Genomic DNA, 24,032 nt, shown 5'->3' with positions numbered 1-24,032 from the left:
AAAATATTCACTTTGTTATTAGACCTTTAAACATACGTGCCATCAGTCCTGTATTTTTTTTTTGTAATACTTTGCTTCACACGTTCGCTGCCAAAGAGATTTGTGAATAAATATATGAGATAACGTTAATTTTAACATTAGATGAACATATCTCTCTTTTTTTATTAATTAAATCAAGATTTTTTTTTGTGCCTGTTATCAAGATGTACAATTCTATGTACGTGTAAATATATCTATATATATCTAAACCTACCGGCAAATCGGCCCCCGTCAGTTGTTGGTCTTGTCTTAGATTCAGGAGCCGTATGTCTTCCGACTTCCAACTCATTTCAGGATGTGATTGAAAGAACGGCACCTCGTCTAATTGGAACTCAAGCTGAAGAAAAGATCCTTCCTGGAGTCTACGAGACATTTCAGGAAGAGCTAAACCGTCCAGAAACTGCTGGAACTCTCGTCACGAACCGGAGAGCACGACTCGACGATGCTGGACTCTATGGGATCGTAACCGCTGGCGGGATCGGTCAGTTATAGTTTATTAAATGCCGTCATGTTGTAACTCAAGACACGGCGAATAGACCGGTCCAACTACACTTATCCTTCTGTTACTTTGTTTCAAAAACTAAATATATTTATGATTCATTAAAAAATGATGCTGAATCGATACATTTCTCAATAATTTATATATATTTGATGTCCTATAAAATAATTATGCTGCTGTTGATACGGCTGAGAATGATTCTAAATTAAGTAAAGCGCATGAGAACTTCCGGTCTTCCTGTGGGAGGTTCACGCGTTGCCCCCGTGGTTTGTAGGCAGACTCCTAGCTTGAATTGGGGTTAAAGTGTCACAAAGCGAGATCCCAAAAAGCCAAAGCACCTTCTATGAAAAATAAATATATATATATATGTGTGTGTGTGTGAAGCCCAAAGGCCGTTCGTGTTCGGTGATGTGGGAACCGGTGTTTGAGCCCTTTTTTTTTTGCCATCATTAACCCTTTTAAATAACTTTGTAATGACTTCAGGGGTAAGGGAAAGCAGTCAAAGTAGGTTATTTATCAGATAGCAGCAAGAAGTAACTGATCGACAACCGGAAAGGCCCGGCATAAAAAAAAAAAACAAACGATGAAAAGTCGACAAAACAACACAGGAACGTCTGCTGAAATCCCAAGAAACACTTTACGTTTCAAACTTTGAGCCGACTTCTTCCGGGGGAGATCCGGACATCACCTCCATGTTCCGACATAACATCGGTGACCTAAAAGGTATCGCGAGTGCGTAACTGGGAGAAAGCGAGTTACATCAATCTATTTACAGCTTCGGGAGCTAATTGCTTAGAATGTGAAACGCATCATACTCTATGTAATACAACAGGACCCCGGTTACCTAGTGGTTAATCAAGGTAACAGGGCTACGGCGACGGCTGTACGGGCGGCAGGGCTGATTTTACGGATTTTATACACGCAATAAAAAGCCAGTATTTTATAGCAAATTAAACAACCGTCAGCCCCTGTCTGCTTCCAATGAGGTTTCAGATTATTAGGGATCATTTGGGATATATATACACGAACTTCTCCACCACAATGAATTAAGAAAGTGCTTTTTAATATAAGAATCATTTCTTTTTAATGCCCGGAACCCTAGAGGGGATCAGACATAATACCGATGTGTTTACGTCGCTGGTTGAATGACGTCTTCATGGCCTCTTGCCACATTTTATCCAAGGAGTGAGCGAAAGCGATCGGATTAAATAAATGCATCGTTTATTATTTTCCATTGAACGCAAGAGAAAAATGACGTTCTCAAACAAGCCCTTTTTTGGGGTTTAAGGCAAGCGGCTGATTTTGGGTTTCCATGAAGCGTCTTTTGCGTACTTCTGATTTAATACTTTTAGTGCCAGAGGGGTGTGCGTCTCTCTCTCTGGCACTCAAGGGCAACAAGTCTTAGCTGCCCCCGAGGTGACGGGGCAGACGGGGAGGTGGCTCTGGTTTTCTTCACACCTTCCCCGGGTCTTCCTTCAACGTCACGGTCCTGTTGAATACAATCTGTAAAACAAAACACAGGCCAGGTTTAAGTAAACAGCAAGAACCAGGACTATCCAAAAGTCCCTAATAAAAACAACTTCACTGTAGGGACTGGCGAAGGAGAATTGGCATTCGGGACCTCAGAGACCACTATCTGAAGAAGAGACCTATGAGGTTTGAAAGCTAATGCAGCTTCACGCCTTTTTCTACGTTTGCCCAATAAACAATATAATCTTCATTTAAGACTCGTGCCATCATACTATTCTGAGATCAAGAGAACCAGACTGACACCGCACATCCAGCTCAACCCCATCTGCAAAAGTCAGTTGGGATCAGCGAGTAACAGACGAGTCTGCGGCTTTAAGGAATTGGAATCGTGCTGCACACTTTCCCAATTTGATATAAAAGTCTGACCTTTCATTACCACGGAAAATCTTAAATTATTTCCCATGAAAGGATTAGCATGAGATTAGAATCTACAGTCCAAGACACTTTGTCCGCATTAAACTAACGGAGACCGAGAACGGATCTGAAATCTCAGCTTCTGAAGGCCGTCGAGCCGCGAACCTACGGGGCCACAAAGCGGAAGAAGCAGAGAACACGCTGACCTTGTCCTGAGTGCTGTCTGGATCTACAGAGAAATAGCCGATTCTCTCAAACTGGAATTTATCGAAGACGGTCGCGTTCTTCACAGATTGATCCACAAAGGCATTCGGGATCGTCGTCATGGAATTCTACGGGAAAACAAAATGAGAATTAAAAACGTGGGTTCTGGAGTCCCTTTACAGAGAGGCGTGAACTTTGCGTTATACGGGGCCGACTCGTGCAGAAGAAACTAACCAAGATTGGCCCTTGTCAGGGCATAAAGTTGTTGCGATTTATCAGGGTATTGGGTTTATTCACCAGACAAGAAGACCTTTATCCGATAGATATATATATATATATATATATATATATACACACACACACACACACACACACACACTATACACCGTCCCAACAGGGCTTTATCTGAGATATATAGATATAGATATATATATATTATACACCGTCCCAACGTTCATATCTATCTAGCCTTACTGACATGTTTACTAATTCTATAGAACACAAGTTCTCAGGACATAGGGGAATATAATAACTTACAGGGTTCAAATCACTTAGAAATCCTCCAGGTACTTCAGAGGGATCCTCTGGGCTTTTGTGAAGGAATCTGGAACGAGACACGTTTGTGTTATCAGGGTAGGAGGCTTCTAAGAAATATTTTAAAGGTCATACTTTTCATACTACGGAGCTGCAAAACGGCACAACGAATTCTGGTGAATCAGTTCTATAATTAAAATAGATGCCGGAGTAAATTAAAAGGAATTTATTAGGATTTTACTGTCTTTATAAACTCAAAAGACAGTGGTTTTAAGAAAGGAAGCAGACGAGTCGTGTGATGGGCTGATAGGGGGCAACAAACAGGAGCAGCGTAGCCACGAGATGAATATTTCTGCAGACTCTATACCATGCTGTCACGTAGCTCTCATGCGTGTTGCGAATGCCACGAGGAGTCTGGGAGAGCTGAGCGACACTCAGGACAGGGTCGTAGTCGTAGTCTGCGGTTGCGCGGCGGATACTCACAGTCTATCGTACAGACGCACTTCACACCGCAGGGGGTCGGAGACCCAGTGTATAAAGGCTTTGGGCTTCTCTGCAGCCTCGGATTTCGTGCAAGTGACTTCCAGCTCCACAACGTTACCGCTTTGGTCCTACGGCAAAGAAAAGTGCAGACATGCGTGACAGAGGCCAAAGAGCAAGCATGCGACATATCTAACCACAGTCTTCAACGGACGGTAGGGGGTAGCTGGAGTAGACACCAATATACATCTAGCACCAAGAGCAGAGAAGGCGATGCTCCATTCATAATGGAAGACTTCCAATATGGGGGGGCATGGAAGGCGATCCCCTGCATCGTTCACAGCGCTGCTGGATAACTTTTTTTTTTTTTTTTTTACTATACTTGGCTGCTGATCACACCGCCGCTTTCTTCAAGACGTTCCATGACCTCACGATAGGTTTTTGGGCAACATTTTTAATGACGGCTTGGAACACCATGAGGGTTTTAACAGGTTAATAATAAAAACTATAAAAACTTGCGCCACACCAGATACTAAGGACTTTGTGTTCTAGTTTCGGCTCTCAGTAATGACCTAGAAACGCTCCTCCGTGCCGGTTAGCAGATGCTATTAAATAGGACAGTCTTACCTTCACGATGTTCTGCACGGAGATGACGTACCCAGCATGGCGAAGACCGACAGGCTGATCCGGGGTGAGGCGCTTGTATCCTTTCTCCATCGCCTACGGATACAGTTATTGTTCACGGGTCTTCATTTAAAATAAACAGGTCGCGGGGGGGGCGCTGCATGTCTAAATAGGTCGATCATCGGCATCCGAAACGCTCACCTCTCTGAAGTCGGTTTGCTCAATATACAGAGTGGAAGAGAACGGAACCGTGTGGAATCCTTTCGATTCATCTGCTGGGAAATTTGGTACAGAGACGTTGATTGCCTGTCGGGATACATAGAAAGTCTGGGTTTAACGACCACCAAAGTCCACACATGGCTTTACTTTCTTTTTTAACCAGAGGGGGGCACGACATTAAACCAGCTCTGTACCTTATGGGGAAACTCACCTTTTCCGCGGGGAAATTGGTTATGGTGACCTTCAGAGGTTCCAAGACAGCCATGATTCGGGGGGCTTTTTCATTTAGTACCTCTCGGACACAAGCCTCCAGCAAGTGCGGCTCCATTGTAGTCTGGGCGACCGTCACCCCAACCTACGAGCAGGCAGACAGGCATTAGTAAAAGCCATTTGTGTGAGCAAAGTCCTCATAAGGTGCGTATTGGGGAATGTGTGAGCTTACTGATCACAGTTACTTAGAGCCCCGGCACTCTGGAAACCCACTGGCCCTTTCTAGCACCGCTTCTTGTCTCTGCAGCTACACGGACCAACCCCGGAGGGGTTTCAGAGATTCAAAACCATTCGCCACACTTTGCAAAACTATCGTAACGTGGATTCCGGAAAGCTTTCAGCCTAAAGCGTTACACGGCGTTGGTCAGACTCGTTATAAGAAGTCAGACACCCGAGTGAAGTTCTTACCCTCGCGCAGAAGTTGTTTATGGCTTCAGGTGGAAATCCTCTCCGTCTCAGAGCAGTTAACGTGAAAAGGCGAGGGTCGTCCCAGTCCCTAAAGTAGAAGAACATCATTATTAAACCGCCTGGCAGACGTGCATTCTTGATGCCGAACAAGAAGAACATGAATGCATAGACAAAGCCCATCACATATTGAGCTTCTGTGGATTGTAAGAGACACCGTAGTCTTCTAGATTGGCCAAAAACCGAGTGCATACCCCAGCTTGAGTTATAAGAAGTTCTGTGTTTCTGAATATATATATATATATTATTTATGTTTGTTTGTTTGTGTGATCAGTCGTGTTCCCATTAACGAGAACGGTCTCCTTTTATCTTGCCGCACCTGACAGCCCCCGTTTCCACCAGCTTGATGATCTTCCGCTTTGACACCACCGTATAGTGCAGGTTCAGGCGTCCGTATTCCCACTGCACGGGGCAGTAAACATCGAGCGCATTGCAGAGCCAGAAATACGACGACCGCCTGCGGAGACAAACGTGTCCCCGTAACAAAGGCAACGTAAGAAATGCCCCCCCCATCCTACAGCGTTACGTTATTCTCACCTGGCCTGGAACTCCTTGGTGCACAAAGAATGCGTAATGTGCTCAATCGAATCACACAGGCAGTGGGTATAGTCATAGGTGGGGTATATACACCTGCAAAGAGATGGGAATCACCGGGTGGAGAGGAGAATCCCGAAAAGCACACTTTATACAGAGATCTGACTCATTTATTGCCAAACGCAACTAACAGGAATAATATTAGTATAGCAAACACCCCAAAACCCCAAAAGTCTGTGCGAGACGTGAAATAGAACAGAAGGCGCGGGAAGTCTCTGCTCTTTGGAAATCTCAGACACTTTGCTCTGGCATCTCTTCTTGTCTCGGAATCTATGAAAGGAGGATTCCGAGGGGTTTCAGAAATGCCGAAAAGAAATGATGAGCCAGACATTAAATATCTCGCAGGCTGTAGGAAGCCGTTTAGCCGATGGGTTGATACTAAATGCCCGCAGGAAAAAACGGCACCAAGTTACGCAGAACAAGAGGGACCGGCTGACGTTTTATTTTCTGGACTATATCGGACTCCAGCCACGGTAACTAAAGCTCCAGGTGAATCAGCCATTGGTGATGTGACTCGAGTACCTACCATTTGTCTCCAGAGCGATGGTGAGGGGTATATTTGATCCGATACGCAACTGGATCCATCTTCCCGTCTTCCATAACCAACTTCATCCTCAGGGTGACCTCGCCCTCCGCAAACTTGCCCTTTTTCATTCCCTGTAGAGAATATGCCGAGATCAGCAGGGGTGGGAATCGGGGTGTCCAGGGGTCGGGGACAGGCTTTCTACAGCTTGGTCGCTAGAAGCTTAGGGACCGTATAGCCAAGAAATAGGAATCTTGCCTCAAACAGATTTAAGGATTCTTCAATCGGCCGATCCCTCCATGGAGAAGGTGGTGGGTTGTGACCTTTAATTTCTTCCACTTTCTGATGACACACGTAGGCATGACCCCTGGAACAAGCCAAGCAACGGGTTAAATCAGGCACGTCTCATTTCTGTATTATAGACCCCATTACGGGAGTTTATCCTCACTCACTACCGGCTTCACATCGCAAAGATGAGCCTCTGAGTCAAAGCTGCGAGATACAGGGTCAGGGGCTTACAGAAGCAAACTATATTCCTTCCTTAAGCGTTCTTATTCAAGTCCTGCTCATGTCTGTGGCATAAAAAGGCAGCGAAAAGTCCTAAAAGACCACAAAAGGACAATCGCAGCGTAGCAGCAATATCCGGAACTCTGAGTCTTTTTCAAAAATACTTCCTCCTGGGTCTCAATTTTACAAAAAACTAAAGATGTGCGAGATGTGAAATAGAGCGGCGGGTGCTGACAGTCTCCGCTCTTTGGAAATCTCACGGGTTCGCTCTGGCATCTCTTCTTGTCTCGGAATCTACTGCAGAAAAGAGTCCGAGGGGTTTCAGAAATGCCCGTTAAAAAAAAAAGTAATAAAAATAACTTAACAATGGGAGAAACCGTCAGAGTAGACAGGACCGGCACGTTTTTCGGGGCAAAAATAGGCAATTAGCAAAGATGATCACATAACAGTTACTTGTACTTACGCTCTAACTATTAAAGTTATAAACTGTAAAGAGTTGGGGGGGTGATTAGCTGTTTTAGGGGCTTACCGAACCACGTCAGACTCCCCATGTCATGTTTGGGACGGAGAGAAGATGACGAGCAAACTTATTTTGGGGCATTAGTAATCCCTTAACCCCGTTAAACACAACCGACATTCCCTAAGAACCTCATGCCGTCCCGCGAGGCTCAGATTTCTCTATACCACAAGAGGACTTTTCACCTTTTAATGAGCTCCACGGCCCACTCGTACAGCTGGTCGAAGTTATCAGAGGCGTGCGTCACCGCGAAAGGCTTGTATCCTGTGACGGCAGAGAAAAAAGTTTAAATTAACCCCCCCAAGAATATAGAAAAGTTATTTCAATACGGATATCGGCTTCCCGGCACATAAATCATACGCGGGAAGACATCTCCAGCTCCCTTAAGGGTTCTTAATCAAGACCCGCTCATATCTATGGCATAAAAAGGCAACGAAAAGCCGTAGAGGACCCCAAAAGGACAATCGCAGCGCTGACTCCGAGTCTTTTTCAAAAACACTTCTTCCTGGGTCTCGATTTTACAAGAAAACGGAAGATGTGCGAGATGTGAAATAGAGCGGCGGTACCGACAGTCTCCGCTCTTTGGAAATCTCACGGGTTCGATCTGGCATCTCTTCTTGTCTCGGAATCTACTGCAGAAAAGAGTCCGAGGGGTTTCAGAAATGCCCGTTAAAAAAAATAACTTAACAATGGGAGAAACCGTCAGAGTAGACAGGACCGACACGTTTTTGGGGACAAAAATAGGCAATTAGCAAAGATGATCACATAACAGTAACTTGTACTTACGCTCTAAATACAAGTAACTTAAAGAGTTGACTGTAAAGAGTAAAGAGTTGGGGGATTAGCCGTTTTATTATTGAGGATGTTTGACACAAAGTCCCAGAATAAGCTCACAGCGGCTGGGACTTCCAGCTTTAGTGATTTAGCGACGGCTACAAAAGGGACGACCAGCCCACATATAGCCCACCCATGCTATAGATTTCAAAGCTTGGCGCTTTATTGACGAGAGGAGAGACTGCTTGGTGCCAACATAGGCCTCAAAGTCACTTGGGCTACAAAAGAGCCACATTTGTACCCAACAAGGTGGTCCTGAAACCCCCCGTATTGTTTTTTTGAGGCTTCTCGTTAGATTAAGCAGCATACCCAGCCACTCGACCATGTCCTTGATGGCGGTGAAATACTTCTCTTCCTCCTTCTCCGGGTTGGTGTCGTCGTACCGCAAAAAGCAGATGCCGTTGTTTGCCTGCCAAGAGATATCAGAGCGTAGCGTCCTGCTATTAGACGTGCGGGAAGTAAATTGCACTTTTTCACCCAGCTCTGGTGTCACAAAAAGCAGGGTAAGCAATCTATGAAAGTTAAAGCTCCGTGGACGAGCCCATTGGCTTATTATAATTATTGTATTTTTTAAAGGAATTATCCAAGCGTGGTCTTTATTAGGGGACATTACAGGACAAGCAAGTTTGTAAATCGCGTTTATTGGCTCACTGCCGATGGACGGTCTTCTAGGGGTTCATTTTTGGTGCGTTTACAAGAAATCCTTACCTTGGCGTAACCAAAGTTGAAGTTAATGGCTTTGGCGTGGCCGATGTGCAGAATGCCGTTTGGCTCCGGGGGAAAGCGAGTTCTCACCTGGAAACACAAAGCATTTGGTTATTATCTACAAAACACTACGGAGCCGGAGGATATCGGGGGGGGGGGGCGAGGGGCTACATTTTGGGTTCCTTTGGACACAAAGTCTTGTCCTGACTGGGCCCCCCGCGTATCTACAAAACAGGTCCAAAACGAGGTATGTTGGGCTGTGTATATGAAACGCTTTGGTTTAATGAAATGGTCTGCAGCAATTCATCCTATTATTTAACCCCTTAAAGGACAACGGGTTGCCTTTTCCATTCCAGCGTACGACACGCATTGACACCATGGACGCCCCTACCTGTCCCCCCGTGATCTCCAGGTGCTTCTTAAGTAGCTGCATGGTGTTCGGGGTCACAACGTATCCCTCGGTCTTATAATTTTCACCTGCGGAAGGAATAGGGTTAATCGGTGACGTGATGACAGAATCCCCAGATGGCTGAATGTATCTCTGTAAGGTTTAAAAAAGATGGTATTTTGCAGCCGTGTACCCTTTACAGAAATGCAGTGACTATGGCAACAGCCTGTCAATGCCTGCTTTTGTTTCACATGACATTTAAGTGTTCCCAGCAAAAAAAATATGCACGGGGCGAACTTTAAACATGATTAAAGATTTATTTCTGGGGAGGGTAAGGGCTTTCAACAGATCCATAAGAAAATAAACAAACAAGTGTTTCCTCCCCGTACCTGGTTTATGGAATTTCAAGGCCTCTCCTCTTAGCTGCTCCATCAAAGATTTGGATTCTAACTTTACATCATCTAAAAAAAACAAAAAAAGAAAATCAAATACACAACACAAAGTGAGATTACAGAGTATACAACCAAATAAAAACATGCATTTTAATTGCTTGCGATGGATAATGTGTGCGATTGCTTGCTCAAAAAACCAAACTTGCCTAATGTGTCAACCCATGAGCCAAGCGACACAAAATGGATCAGAAATCCAGCGCAGACGGGGTTAATGTTGTAAATGACTATTGTAGCTGGAAACGGCTGATTTTTAATGGAATCTCTTCATAGGCGCACAGAGGCCCTTTATCACTCCCATCACTCCTGAGTTCCAATGGCCCTTTATCACTCCCATGACTCTTGTGCTCCAATGGCCCTTTATCACTCCCATCACTACTGTGTTCCAATGGCCCTTTATCACTCCCATCACCCCTGTGTTCCAATGGCTCTTTATCACTCCCATCACCCCTGTGTTCCAAAGGCCCTTTATCACTCCCATCACTCCTGAGTTCCAATGGCCCTTTATCACTCCCATCACTCTTGTGCTCCAATGGCCCTTTATCACTCCCATCACTACTGTGTTCCAATGGCCCTTTATCACTCCCATCACTCCTGAGTTCCAATGGCCCTTTATCACTCCCATCACTCTTGTGCTCCAATGGCCCTTTATCACTCCCATCACTCCTGTGTTCCAATGGCCCTTTACCACGTTTAAGTTTAAAAGGCTAATTGATGGTTAGAAAACTCCTTGTTTTCCATGGAAACAGCTGAGGGACCCCAAACCTTTGAGCAGCAGCGCATGTTGGCGTGTGATACGTGTAGGTCTGGTGTGCTGCCACTAGGTGGTGCTATTTAGCCAGAGGTCTTAATCCATCATTCCTCCTATTTATCCTTTTAAGCTGATTTTCCAGGAAAAGGGACTCTAATCTTCCCTCCAGACTTCTAGGAATCTCCCGCGGATCATGCGGGTTCCGTCATCGCTCAGCCGGAGCGCCGAGGCGTTTGCACGGGAAGCTTCTAAACCGTTTGTTTCACCAAGCATCGCTCCGGCGTTTTATTTTGAAAACTTAATGCAACTCATCTTCCCGCAGGCAGAATCCAAACGCCGCACGCAGGGGGCCCGGCCCGGAATAAGCGCTGCGTTCTGAGTATTATTTGCAAATATACATTTAAACGCTAATTGTGTCGCTTCGTGGCAAATAAACAATAAGAACCAAAACCATATTCAGCGCTTATCGAGACCGCCTGCGGTCGCATTCATCCATACAGATCGGCCCCATTCGGCCCCCCGTCCAGTCCGCCCATTTCTCCTGCTGTAACGACTCAGACCTTAATCAGTCGTTGGTCTCGTCTTAGATTCAGGAGCCGTATGTCTATCCCATGCATGTTTAATCCCCTCACTGTATTATCCTCTACCACTTCTGCCAGGAGGCCGTTCCACTTATCTACCACCCTCTCGTTTGTGAAATACACCCCCCTGATCACTAGAAATGTCCCTCCCATCCAACACAAACAGTCCACGTTTTTATTATAAGGCCCTGTCCGATGTACGGCGTGAACGGTCCAACGGATGCCTGGTTCTGGAGTATATACCGCTGCACGGCATTAGAATACGAATCGCAGATGCAGTTCATTACGGCTTTATCACCCTTTCATGTCTTTGGTCGTTCGCAGGGGGGGGTTTAACCCGGGGGGGCTAGAGTTCTCAAACGGTGAAGAGACAGCTGTTCTTCGTGATAATACAGAACACATTGCTTACTGACGCACATTGCCTGGCTACACGCTAGCGAGGAGGGCTGTAACCCTCCAGGGTCCGGATGGGAAGCGGGGGTCTCGCACGCCGAGGCTTATTCACGTCATTAAAGGGAGAGCCAGCACGAGAGTTTGGCTGGCCCCGTATAATGTATAATTAAATCAGCGAGATTTCTTCTTGCACATTGTATTATGCATCATGCAGGGCCGGCTCAACCTTCCCTGCTGGAGAAAGCTGCCAGCGGTCGCGCTTCGTACCGAACAGTGAAAACCACAACTCTCCCTTTGGTGCGGCCCTCCAGCTGCTGCAGGACTACATCTCCCATGATCCTCAGCCAGCCTCTTAGCAGAAGGCTCCTCATGGGAGATGCAGTCCTGCAACAGCCGGAGATACCTGCTTTAGTGAATAGACTCCATTGTGATCTGCGAAAAGCCGCCAGACTGGAGGAGCCGGACAGAAGAGGAGTGAAACAGTTCTCTTTGTCCAGTTTGTATATTTTTTAACTGAAAAGAAGACTTCAGAGTCCTCATCGCAGCGACGGCAGCCGATCTCCTCGGGTTTGTGCTGTAAAGCGGTTTGGGGGTCACGTCGCTGAATACAAAAGGCTTCCTATCCCGGGATTCTCTCATGTAAACGGCCCAAGGTTTGGAATAACATTTTGGAGCATGCATCCCACAACAAGCGTTTCAAACACGGGGGCCGGGCAGTCATCCTGAGGGCCGGCCATTAGCCTACAAAAACACACTGGCGGCTACGGAGCCCCCCCCCCCCCGCAGCACAATTAAGAAAGAACAATCCGGGGCTTGTGCGCTCTACACAGCGGCAATTCTTTCTGTACAGCTCGCGGCGTCTGTCTCTCCCCGCCAGACGCACCGCCGGGCTACTACGCATCGCGCATGGATTCCATGAATACACGCAGCAAGCAAAGCGCACGCACAGCCACGACCGTCTCACGAGAGGGGGGCAAATATCCCTGTGGATGATGGGAATTGTGGTCTCGAGAAAAACAGAATAAAACCCATGACGGCAAAAACAGGAAAGCAGGAGGTCGGCAGATGGAGAGATAAGAGGAGAAGGAAGACTTAAAGCACTGGAATCTGGGGAGGAAGTTATGAGATCTGACGAATGGGCAATAGGGGGGTCTGCACGTCGTGGACCCCCAGAGCGGCAAGGAACCCCCACTGGACATGTAGTGACTATATTACCGGTTTGGGACAGCCTCGCCTGTTTTGTGGAATAGTCCACTGAACGCAAATGCAAATTAACTGCATCGATGTGAAATTAATTTGCATACGGGGACACACAAGTCATCAGAAAAAGGGAGCAATTGGTTCTAGATCTCTGGGTGCGTTTAATACTCTGTTCAGCGCTTAGATGATAAGGTCACAAGCCCCCCCCAGCTCAATCACGTTTATATCACCTGAACCTTAGAGAGGCATTAACCCCTCCAATACCAGATAACAATATATCCAGTCCCCCAGTAACACGAGTCTGCTCGGATAGAACGATTTCTCTTCTTAAATACCAGCCCCCGCTGTGACGCCCCCCAAAATGCGTGCGCTCGGGGCTAAAAACTAAGAACCTGTTATTTCATCTCTCCCTATTTATGATGTATACACACACACACACACACACACTTATTTATTTATTTTTAATACACACAGCATTTCAATGCTCCCCCGATTTATCCAAGTGTCCTATTTGCGCAGGCACGTGTGTTTTGCGATGACGTCTCGCTGCAGGTAAGGCTGGTCCCAGAAAGCAGGGGCTGCGGGTGATTTCGGCGTCGGCCGGACAGACAGAGCTTTGTGTGTCTTCCACCCGCTCCGCCGATCTGCAACTTCTCAGAACTGACAATGTTTGGGTTTTGGCTGAGCCTTTCCAAGAAAGCCAACAGAGCCGTATAGAAAACTGACCGTCGGCGCAGATCTGCCCCCCCCGGTCCCCCCCCACACCGCTCAGCCCCGGCTCAATCATCTCCTTTCTCCCAGTTCCTAGAAAATGTGCAGCCGATCGCGTTTCGGAGAGAGAGGAGGCCAGACGCTTCGGCTCAAAACGCCACCAGGAATTTAAATTGGTAGAGGGGAGGTTTTAAGGAGGATCGGCCAAGAGCATTGTTACCGGCTCAAATTCACACTCCACAGCCACTCAGCACTGCTGGTAACACACACACATATATATATATATATATCTGTCTATCTATCTATACATACATACCGTACACACACACACTCTCCCGCACACGAAATAAAAATTCTATTCTATGTCCCCAAGAGTAATTTTTTTTCTGCCCCGGTTTGTACGGAATGGAGGTTTGTTAGCGGAATACAAAAGAAAAAAACTGAAACCTACATCTGTAATAACATCCGCCCCCCCCCACCAGCTGGGGTTTAACACGCGGCATCTGGTGCAGATTACGTCTCCTCCACTTATAACCCAACGGCAGTCAACGGGTTAAAGGCCACAAAGCGCACCGTAACGTTACCGGCAGCTACTCGTTTGCTTCCGTTAAGCGCCGCTAATCACGCGAAACTCCGCCGGGGCTACTAAGTCAGGAACCTCGGCTCGCGGGATCTTATATGAAAGCCGAAACGTTAACTGTCTGATAGGAGGTTTAATAAAATGACTTCTCATTTGGGATCTTATGCGATAAACGGCGGCTCGGTAAGAGCTTGGCACCTCTTTGCTTTTTGGTGGCTGTGCGCAAGGGGCTGTCCAGCAGGGCCAATGGTATGATATAGGCGGTATATAACCAGGAGGGGGCGCCAGAGACACACGGCTGATTAAGGTTGGGGTCTTATCTGAAGTCCCGTGTTTCTAGCTCCCTAGGGGCGCTACAAACCCTGGAGCCCAGACTCCCGGCTTCCATATTATCCAATGACTACCGCGGCAGAGCACGTGCGATAATCAAGTATAACTCGGGGGGGGGGGGGTTCGTAGGCAGGCCAGGGGTCCCTCAAATACTCCACGTGGCTGTCAGGGGTCCAACCAGATAGCAGACCCCTAAAAATGAATGCCTGAAACACAATGGTAAATCCCCCAAAATTAGCACAATTAGCCGTTTATACCAGAAGGCAGCGCCTCGCTGTAAAATTATTAAAAAAAGTGGGAAAAAAAGAAAAACTCTGAATCAATAAGGCAGTCTTTTTTTTCCGCGCAGGGAACGCTCCCAGCTGGCGGAACGCGGCGTCTTAATGTCACCTTCTAGAACCTCAAGAGAAAGATCTTCAGACTCCGCGCAGACCACAGAAGGCTCCGTGGAAAATGGGACATTCTGTTAACAGCTCCGTTCTAATTGCTAGATAAACACTTTTTTTTTTCCCCCCGACGCCGCCGACAGAAGAATTAGAAGGAGCGGTGGTGGTGGTGGGGGGATTATTAACCCCTCGGCTGCTGCCACCGTTTCAGCGGCAAAGGGGTTAAAAAAAAAGAAATTGGATGGTTGTGAGCCGAACAGTCGTTTATTGCCAGAAGCTTCCAAAATAAAAGGCTAATGGCAGCCGCGTGTTACCGCCGTCACAGGACTGCCGACCCTCGTCGTCTGCGTTAACACCTCATCAGACACGTTATTCCGAGAATTCATCGGCTTTCTCCAAGCCGCTCGTGCTTTTTATTTTTAACTATAACCGCCGCAAAGAGGAGCCTGCGCGACTTTAACAAGTAAACACGCGGGGGTGACCCCAATTCACAGCTCCGCCGCCAGATTGACTGATTAAATAGAACCTCCATTTTATGTGAAAAGTACATAAATTCCATTTAAAAGGGGATTCGTCACTTTTTTTTTTTTAAATCCCACATTTTATGGTTCAATGTACCAAACGCACCCACGTTTAAAGACCGAAACAAATATGTACATTAGGAACCCCCCGTATGCGTATACCACGGGGGCTGCCATATTAACTTTCGATTTTGGAATGCTAGAAGTTGGCGGCCGCCCCCCTTTAACGTTAGAGACGGAGAATAATATAAATCCGCGCCGCACCCTAACACGTTTCGCTATTTTATGAAGAAGCGCGCGGCCGCGGCTCCTTCCTGGCAACTAAGAAAGACAGACTGGCACCTAAAGATGTCTGCGTTTGTTATTCGGACATTGTACGCTGACGTGTATACGGTTATAGATCCGCAGCAACAAATAATAAAAAAACAAATGGCAGCGCCAGCCCAAAACGTCTAAATATAAGCCAAGTTCCATAACAGAGATATATTTTGGAACTCCTACACGTTGGCTCCCTTATACAAGATCAATTTATGTTTATTTCAGATTTATTTTTTATTCTAAGTGTTTTTATATTTATTATATATATAATATATAAATATATATAATTTCCGTACGTACATGCCAGGTTTATTTGTTTTTTGCTTCTCGTGAGGACAGAAAGTAGTATCTGAAGGGCTGGTTCTGCGGTTGCCACAGACTTCTTTTCAGGCACGTCAGATACGCGGCTGATGTGAGCAGGTCGGAGAACGCACGCCGCAGGTCGGCGTAAACACGAAAAACAAAACATCGAACAACAAGAAAGCACAAAAAGCACTCACCGTTCACAGTCACTTCAGCTTTTTTCTCGGTTTCTGGTACTTTCTGCTTCGCAACCTAAAAAGTCCAAATCACAGAGATATGACCAAAGTACCCTGCCTGTTAGGATTATAGATACACGATTTCGGGATTCAAAAACGGTAAAAATAACAAAGTTTTAGTGCAAATAACAAAAATCAATTCCCTAAATTATCCAGGCAGTCAATTCACAGAATGCAATTGTTAAAAGGGTTAATTACACGTAAAGGCACGGTACGCAGGGCAGGCGTATTGCTACAGGGGCCATTCCTCATCTGATTTGCTACCTTGCTTGATGACATCGGTCCTACGGTCATTAAACCGCTCTGCATGGGAGGGCCGGGATGAGCATTTTGCAGCAGTCGTAAAGAGATCCTGTCCGTTTAAAGTCTATTCACATAATGGGTTTGTTGAAATCTGCAAAGCCCTTCTACAAACTCATAAACCCCAACGGAACAATAATTAGCGATTCCAAGACTTTCACCCAATTAGGTCAGATGCATGTCGAGAAATATGCATTTGTGTCTTGTTTTGATGCACTACTGGTCAACACACAGTTTTGTTTCTTAAAGGGGACGCGACCCTTTGAAAGTAACAGACTGTCCGTCTCCAGGTAAGAATGTCCAATTACTGGACGTGCGCATACAACGGACAAAAGGTCCGCCGACAGGTCACGAAGCAGACGTCACTCGTTCTGCCAGAGGGAACAAACGCACAAATACCTTGGGTTTCTTTTCTAGATCGGCTTCTGTCTTGGGGCCAAGTAAGTGTAAAACCTGAGTGAAAAACAAGCAAAGGTTATCTCAGACTCCATGAGATGAGCTCCCTGATCACGAATCCCTCCAGCATTAAAATACGTCATTAAAATACGCTGACCCCCCCAAGGTAAAATATGAAAAAAATGCTTAATTGGCAGGAATTTTTGCCTTCTTTTGGAACAATAGCAGGAAAGATCAGTAGACGAGTTGAACTTGATGGACTTAAGTAGTTCTTCAACCTGATCACATACAAACACAGAATGAATGGTCCAGTCACCTGCATATCTACTTCGTTCTTGATAATCTTCCCGTCGGCCCACTTCAGTTTATTTCTTGCTTCACCTTTGAAAGTAAGACACATACAGCACGTTTAGTGGAGAAACGAGAAGGAACGGGAACATTATGGGGGATTCAATGCAAAAGAATTAAAATAGTGTGGGCCATGTGTAGATCATTGTATTTATTTAGAAGCTGCAGGTCACTCATATATCGCACCGAGCCTTGTAACACGAACGCATGGTGGGTTACACTCCATAACAGACAAACGTCCATGGCTCACCATGGACCATACCAAGGCAGCAACAGAGGGGGAGGCTCCTGGCCGTTCACTGTAGGATTAGTACTTGGTCCTTACTGAAAGGGCACTAGAACCCATTGCTTACCCATTAGCAATCCCATGTTAAAGCGATATCGCTCCTCCAGCAGCTGGGCTTTACATTTCTGGATCACAGCTTCCACCTGGAAGGACATGGGAATCGTTGCATAGAAGTGAAGGTGCGCAGAGATGAGTTAACATTTAAGATAAGCATGATAATTCACAAACACCCTGCAGTCACTACGGCAACCATACTATATGCCTTTTTTCCTATTCTTTCAGTGCTGGGGTCACCTTAGAAGAAGCCGACGCAGGCTATTACACCTTAACCTGGCATTCAGGAGTAGTGGCGGCTACTAGTGGCCAGGAACGGAATAGCAAGATAAGCATTAAAATACTCACAGCCTCTTCAATTTGCTCCGGGGTCACAATTACCCCAACGCCACATTCTTTTTCAAAATCGGCAACATCGATGGGGTCCACAGGATGGGCCTTCACGTAATCAAGAGCAGCTGGAAACAGTCATCGGAGAATTAGGAGCTCTAGGAGAATTGGACAATAACCACGAAAATACCCCCAAAAATCTCACGGATTTAACTAAGAAATACACAGGCAAGAGACGCTCGGAGGGGCCGTTCAGAAAGCATAGCCAAGTGTTTTGACTCTCTCTTAAATGTTTTACGTCAGCGATGATCCCCGTGTTCTACCCAGAGAGTATTTACTGAATTCCATTACAAAGCAGACTTTATACACATCTGCAGCAAGCCTTCTAAGGGTTGGTATATCGACCTATGGTGTTCTATAACTGATGTAATATTAATGTATATAACACGATAGAAACAAACCATCAGTATAGATACTGTATTCATTTTAATGGTGCTGACAGATCCCCGTCGAAGGGCCGACGAGGAGGAATTACCGTTGAGCTGCAGGTCTGTGTTAATCTTCTTATTGGCGATATATCCAACCAGAAAGCTCAGCCTCTTTGTATCCTTCAGCCGAGATGACACGCTGTAGAGCAGGGTGCCTGTCACTTTGTCAACGGAAGGGCCGGAAACGGCCTGGGTCTGCCAAAAAAAAAAAAAAAAACTGTAGTTATTCTCTATCTGTTGGAAAAAACACTAATAAATGGGTCAGTATTAAACAGTGCTTATAGCGCTGCCGCTGCGCAGTAAAAACGATCTCTATATTATACGGGCAGAACTTTGGTGTAGGGTTCTAAAATATCCAGTTTAAATTGCTTTATTGGAAAATCATTTGCACATTATGTAAAATTACCTTTTTTTGATCATTTCATTCATTGAGAAATAAAAAAAAAATCGTAATAAAAGTATTTTTTATACTTTTATTACAAAAAGAAAAAAAATAAACACAGAAATAGAATTTTAACCTCGCAGAGGCATGGATTCAGCCACTTGGGGGTGCTATTGCTACACGAGCGCCAAGCCATGCCAACCAGCAGCGGGTTTCGCCATTAAAAATAAGCATTTGTATGGAGATGAGAATATGTTGGCTTGGTGGGACTATCGCTTTAAACGCTGGATCGCTGTCAGGCATTACAATCTGTGGTTATATCGCAGTCGGCACATACGGTGGGGGGACTGGAATTAGTTTACATTTAATAAGCAGTTTTAGAAATGCCTGTGAAATTTCTGGAAATTTTGAAGCCATGGAAAAAAACAAAAAGACACCAAACAGGTTTTTTTCCGTAAAAAAATGGAAAGTTTCTGAATTTTTTTTTAAATAATGCAGATGGAATAGTTTTACAAATGTTAAATTATTTTGTTACACTGGGAACATGAAATGTATCCTGCTTGAAATAAAAAGTATAGCTTATTCAGTAAATAATAAATTCAATTTGCTTTTTGAAACTATTTTTTTGTTGCAAATGGAACAAGGTCTCTATATGTTAAGAACATTTCAACTATTCATGAGATCCGGTAACCCCTCGTTTCCCTCAAACGCAACAAAATAAATCAAGAAGCCATCAAAAACCCAAAAGATCTCTAATACTCCATGGATTGGACGGGAAGAGCGATCACAATCGTCCAATCAGATTTGCACCTTCGCACCAATTGCACATAAAGGTCTCCATGTAATATAGTTGGAATGGCAACCATATTTATTATTGTAAAAGAAGATATTCCACATTCCATTTTGTTCCAATTTATCTGGAAATAATCATAGGGGGTGATCAGAGCCGGCGTCGTATTATTCAATATTCTACCTGGAATTTTACAATTTAAACTCATTTAACTAAAACAAGACGTTTAATTTGTAGGCGATACGTTCTGGAGATCATATCGCAACGTGAGACGATGTCAGAAAGTTATTATATATCCGCCAGCGCGGACAGGGTTAAATCCTCGAGGGGGGGCTGTAACCGGAGCTTCTCTCCCCGACAAGTTATGAATAGTTTGCCATTTGCTTCTTACGTCATTGGAAGTCTCTGGTTATGTGCCGGTGATTGAATGCCCCAGCCGGGGCAGCCGACAGTCAGCGCAATAAGAAAGCCTAAATTGGGCTCCAACAATACGGAAAGAACTCCAGATAGTGAAAGGACACCCAGCATGCAGGAGCCAACTCTCACCGATTTCAAAGCCCAGTCCCTACAAGGACACAAATTAACCGATGGCTAGTAAATCATGAACATTAAAACGGGACATTCCACGGAAACAATATTTTTTTTGCTTAGCATTACCCCAACCACTGTATACAGAGATATAACCCCGCCCCCTCCCAAGGCTGTATACAGAGATATAACCCCACCCCCTCCCAGGGCTGTGTATAGAGATATAACCCTGCCCCCTCCCAGGGCTGTATACAGAGATATAACCCTGCCCCCTCCCAAGGCTATATACAGCGATATAATCTCACCCCCCCAGGATGTATACAGAGATAAAAACCCGCCCCCTCCCAAGGCTATATACAGAGATATAACCCCGCCCCCTCCCAGGGGTGTATACAGAGATATAAACCTGCCCCCTCCCAGGGCTGTATACAGAGATATAACCCCGCCCCCTGCCAAGGCTATATACAGAGATATAACCCCGCCCCCTCCCAAGGCTATATACAGCAATATAACCCCGCCCCCTCTCAAGGCTATATACAGAGATATAACCCCACCCCCTCTCAAGGCTATATACAGAGATATAACCCCACCCCCTCCCAAGGCTATATACAGAGATATAACCCCGCCCCTCCTAAGGTTATATACAGAGATATAATCTCGCCCCCAGGCTGTATACAGAGATATAACCCCGCCCCCTCCCAAGGCTATATACAGAGATATAATCTCGCCCCCCCCAGGCTGTATACAGAGATATAACCCCGCCCCCTCCCAAGGCTATATACAGAGATATAACCCCGCCCCCTCCCAAGGCTATATACAGTGATATAAACTCCCTTGTGCAGACCCGGAGGCCGCCATTGTTGTCAGGCATGTGATATTTTGGGTGACTTTCCTGGCTTATGGCAATGCTAATGATGTCTGTGACTCCATAGACTTATTAGTCAGAGCGTCAGGCTGGGTAGTTAAGACTGAGCTTTTCTACTATTTCCCCTCAGACAGTATGATAAGGAGATCTCCGCTCCCGTTTGGGGTCAGACGTTAAATCCCGTACCAGTAGACCGTACACTAAAAACCCGTTGTCTTGGAGTTATGTATGAAAGTCGGGGACTTTCTGGATTTGCTGCAATTAATAGAAGCTGCGCTACACGGCTTTATCTGTCTCCTAAAACTCAACTCATTAGTGACGCGACGGCTGAAACGCTCTGCAGAGTGTTTGCGAGCGAAACCATCTTCAGATTCGTTAGCCTGTCGTACCACTGGCTCGATCCCGGACCCTGCCTCTATAGAGCCACGTGCATGCGCACCCCGGACCCTGCCTCTATAGAGCCACGTGCATGCGCACCCCGGACCCTGCCTCTATAGAGCCACGTGCATGCGCACCCTTGAAAGCGCTGCCGCCTGCAAACCATTAAACGGGATTCTAGTGATTCTGCGGCCGGCTCGACAGCCAACAAACCGCTTCAAGTTCAAAAACACCACTGGGTACGAAACAAACGTCTACGAAGTATCAAAAACAACAAGCAGATAAAAGCCGAGGAGGGAACGGGTCCGCGAGGCGATGAATGGGCGCTAATCCCGACGCGTGCGTTTACCTCGCATCCCAGCGACGCAGGCGATAATTAAGTTCTTTGTGCGTATAAGCCGGGGCGGAAATAAGGAGCGTCACTCACCCCTCGTTAAGTGAAACCGGTTCCGCAGAACATTCGCTAATCTGGCGAAACCTACAGAACGAGCGTTTTGGGGAGGATACTGGGTTTCTGGTGAGAGTAGCTCTTATGTAATCGTTATATGCTGTAGATGTCCCACTCCCATCATCCTCGTATATAAACGGGACACGTACGCCGGGGACACGGCTCGGTATCCAACGCGTACGTTCTGCACCCGTTTTTAAGCAAACGTTACAGAATAGAGTTTAAAGGGACGCTCCAGCCATCCAACCCACGATATCTGAGCTGTCCCTTTAAACTTTTGTGATGCCCCCCCTTGCAAAAGCATAATTCTCCAGAATCCCCCCATATCCAATGGTGTAGTTATCTCGGGTGCTGCCCTAGCACTTACCCAGGTCAGCCCCCCCTCCGCGGCCGCTGTCCTCACATTGATATATGACATCATACCCCAGCGCTCTGCGTCTTGCATCCCATGGAGGTTGTGCTGACTCCGCAAAGCCCCCCCATAGTGTAAATGGTCCGGTCCGGGACATCAGAGATTTACCTTGTTACCGGCCCATTGAGTCATTGAGACACACGGCACCACATGCCAGCGCACACGCGTGTGCTCCAGCCTAATGAGACCCTCCGTGCCCCCCCCCCCGTGCATCCTACTGCTTTCCTGCCACTGGCTGCTTTAAGTGACAATTAGTCCAATGTTCAGAAAGTAAAAAGGTGCATTGGCACAGAAAGAGTTTTAGTCGTCGTGTCCCGGTTTGACCGGCCTGAAAGAAGATCATAATTATTGATCATTACAGGATGCGGCTAATGCAGTAATAAAAAAACAATAAAAAGTCATAAAAAATAAAGATGAAAAAATTCTACGAGTAGAACGGACGGGAAACGAGTTCAAACGAGGGGATGCGTCAAAATGTGATCCGCGGCACAAGCAACAATAAAGTCGACTTGTTACTTTTTTCAAAAAGTTATATACATTTCTTTGGTTGATTACATGCAAGAGGGTGGTAGATGAGTGGAACAGCCTCTCAGCAGAAGTGGTAGAGGCTAGCACAGTAAGGGGATTTAAACATGCATGGGATAGACATACGGCTCCTGAATCTAAGACGAGACCAACGACTGATTAAGGTTTCAGGCTTTACAGCTGGAGAAACGGGCGACTAGACGGGGGCCGAATGGGGCCGATCTGCTGGCGGGTTCTATGTAGAACAGAAACACGTTTCTAGGCTTCTACATTTGATAAAACAGCCTATGCGGGGAAATGAATGATCGATAGACCCCAGATAAACCGGAGGTCGCCCCGGATCAGGTTCCGAGAGGTTCCTGCGTTTCTAGGATCCCCCGACCCGCAGGTTGTGCTTTAAAAAGAACCAATCACATTTCAGCAAATGCAGACTGCATATACTGCTCTGCGGAATATGTTGGCGCTTTTTAAAGAAACAAATGATATAAATTGTCCTTGAAGGACAGGGGGTGCAGGGAGGTCAGTGCCCCCCCCCCAAAGGCTAAGGACAGGGAGTGCAGGGAGGTCAGTGCCCCCCCCCAAAGACTAAAGACAGGGGGTGCAGGGAGCTCAGGGCCCCCCCAAAGACTAAGGACAGGGGGTGCAGGGAGCTCAGGGCCCCCCCAAAGACTAAGGACAGGGGGTGCAGGGAGCTCAGGGCCCCCCCAAAGACTAAGGACAGGGGGTGCAGGGAGCTCAGGGCCCCCAAAGACTAAGGGCAGGGGGTGCAGGGAGCTCAGGGACCCCCAAAGACTAGGGACAGGGGGTGCAGGGAGCTCAGGGCCCCCCAAAGACTAAGGACAGGGGGTGCAGGGAACTCAGTGGCCACCACATAGTGCGGAGGGGGGGAGTAGAGATAGGCCCGTTCCTACAATCTCCCGGTGAGCGCCCCGGTCTCAGTACCTGGAGGATGGCTTCCCGAAGTGTTTGGCTAAGAGCTTCATTCTTTAACGTTTCTCGAGCTTTCTGTTCACTTAGTCCGATAGCCGTGAAAAGAGAAACCGATTCATCCGCCATATTGGAACCGGGAGAAAGAGGGAGAGCGGAAAGCGGCCAACCATGGGCAGAACACGGAAGTCAACGTTTCGCCTATCACATTAAAGCTAGCGTACAGCGTTAGCCAATGGTAGCATCCCATGACGCCCAGAGGACACTATTAAGCCAATCATGTAATAGAACTATGGTCCAGTGGGCGGATCCTGGATTGCATCAGTCAGCGCCCAGCTTCGTACACGTGGGTGTGAGCCTCCTGCTGAGTGACAGGAAGAGGGGTGATAAGGACATTCTGCAGCCGGTTTTATAGTAACCTGTAGCTGCCATACACAGGCCTAATTACTAGCTGTATAAATATTATTTATGACGCAATAACTTATAGCTGCACACTGTCACAGATTTACAAAGGCAGTCTTTGGGTTTTG

The 24,032-nt window shown here is 46.4% G+C and overlaps 1 protein-coding gene and 3 non-coding genes across 4 annotated transcripts; all 4 read right to left on the bottom strand.

Annotated features, from left to right (window-relative positions):
- Positions 1–1,742: 1,742 nt before the first annotated feature.
- Positions 1,743–23,669, bottom strand: QARS1 (glutaminyl-tRNA synthetase 1). The gene is made up of 24 exons (XM_053469224.1): positions 23,518–23,669; positions 18,295–18,442; positions 17,778–17,887; positions 17,443–17,518; positions 17,058–17,122; positions 16,745–16,798; positions 16,007–16,061; positions 9,676–9,747; positions 9,290–9,375; positions 8,902–8,988; positions 8,503–8,602; positions 7,545–7,623; positions 6,594–6,702; positions 6,339–6,469; positions 5,756–5,848; positions 5,538–5,675; positions 5,162–5,249; positions 4,695–4,838; positions 4,466–4,570; positions 4,268–4,360; positions 3,644–3,771; positions 3,164–3,230; positions 2,629–2,754; positions 1,743–2,041 (listed from the first exon to the last, which is right to left on the bottom strand). Exons 1-24 carry the CDS (start codon positions 23,629–23,631, stop codon positions 1,991–1,993), a joined length of 2,319 nt encoding a protein of 772 aa, XP_053325199.1. The 5' UTR covers positions 23,632–23,669; the 3' UTR covers positions 1,743–1,990.
- LOC128501073 (small nucleolar RNA SNORA14) lies at positions 5,984–6,120 on the bottom strand. Its single transcript, XR_008355012.1, has one exon. It is a non-coding gene; the product is annotated as a small nucleolar RNA SNORA14 (small nucleolar RNA).
- Positions 7,040–7,175, bottom strand: LOC128501071 (small nucleolar RNA SNORA14). The gene has a single exon (XR_008355010.1). It is a non-coding gene; the product is annotated as a small nucleolar RNA SNORA14 (small nucleolar RNA).
- On the bottom strand, positions 7,893–8,027 carry LOC128501072 (small nucleolar RNA SNORA14). The gene has a single exon (XR_008355011.1). It is a non-coding gene; the product is annotated as a small nucleolar RNA SNORA14 (small nucleolar RNA).
- Positions 23,670–24,032: the final 363 nt, after the last annotated feature.

This window comes from Spea bombifrons, chromosome 6 (genome assembly GCF_027358695.1).
Source record: "Spea bombifrons isolate aSpeBom1 chromosome 6, aSpeBom1.2.pri, whole genome shotgun sequence".
Classification (NCBI taxonomy): Eukaryota; Metazoa; Chordata; class Amphibia; order Anura; family Pelobatidae; genus Spea; species Spea bombifrons.
Note: the sequence above shows the minus strand (reverse complement) of the source record. Positions and strands in the feature narration are given on the sequence as shown.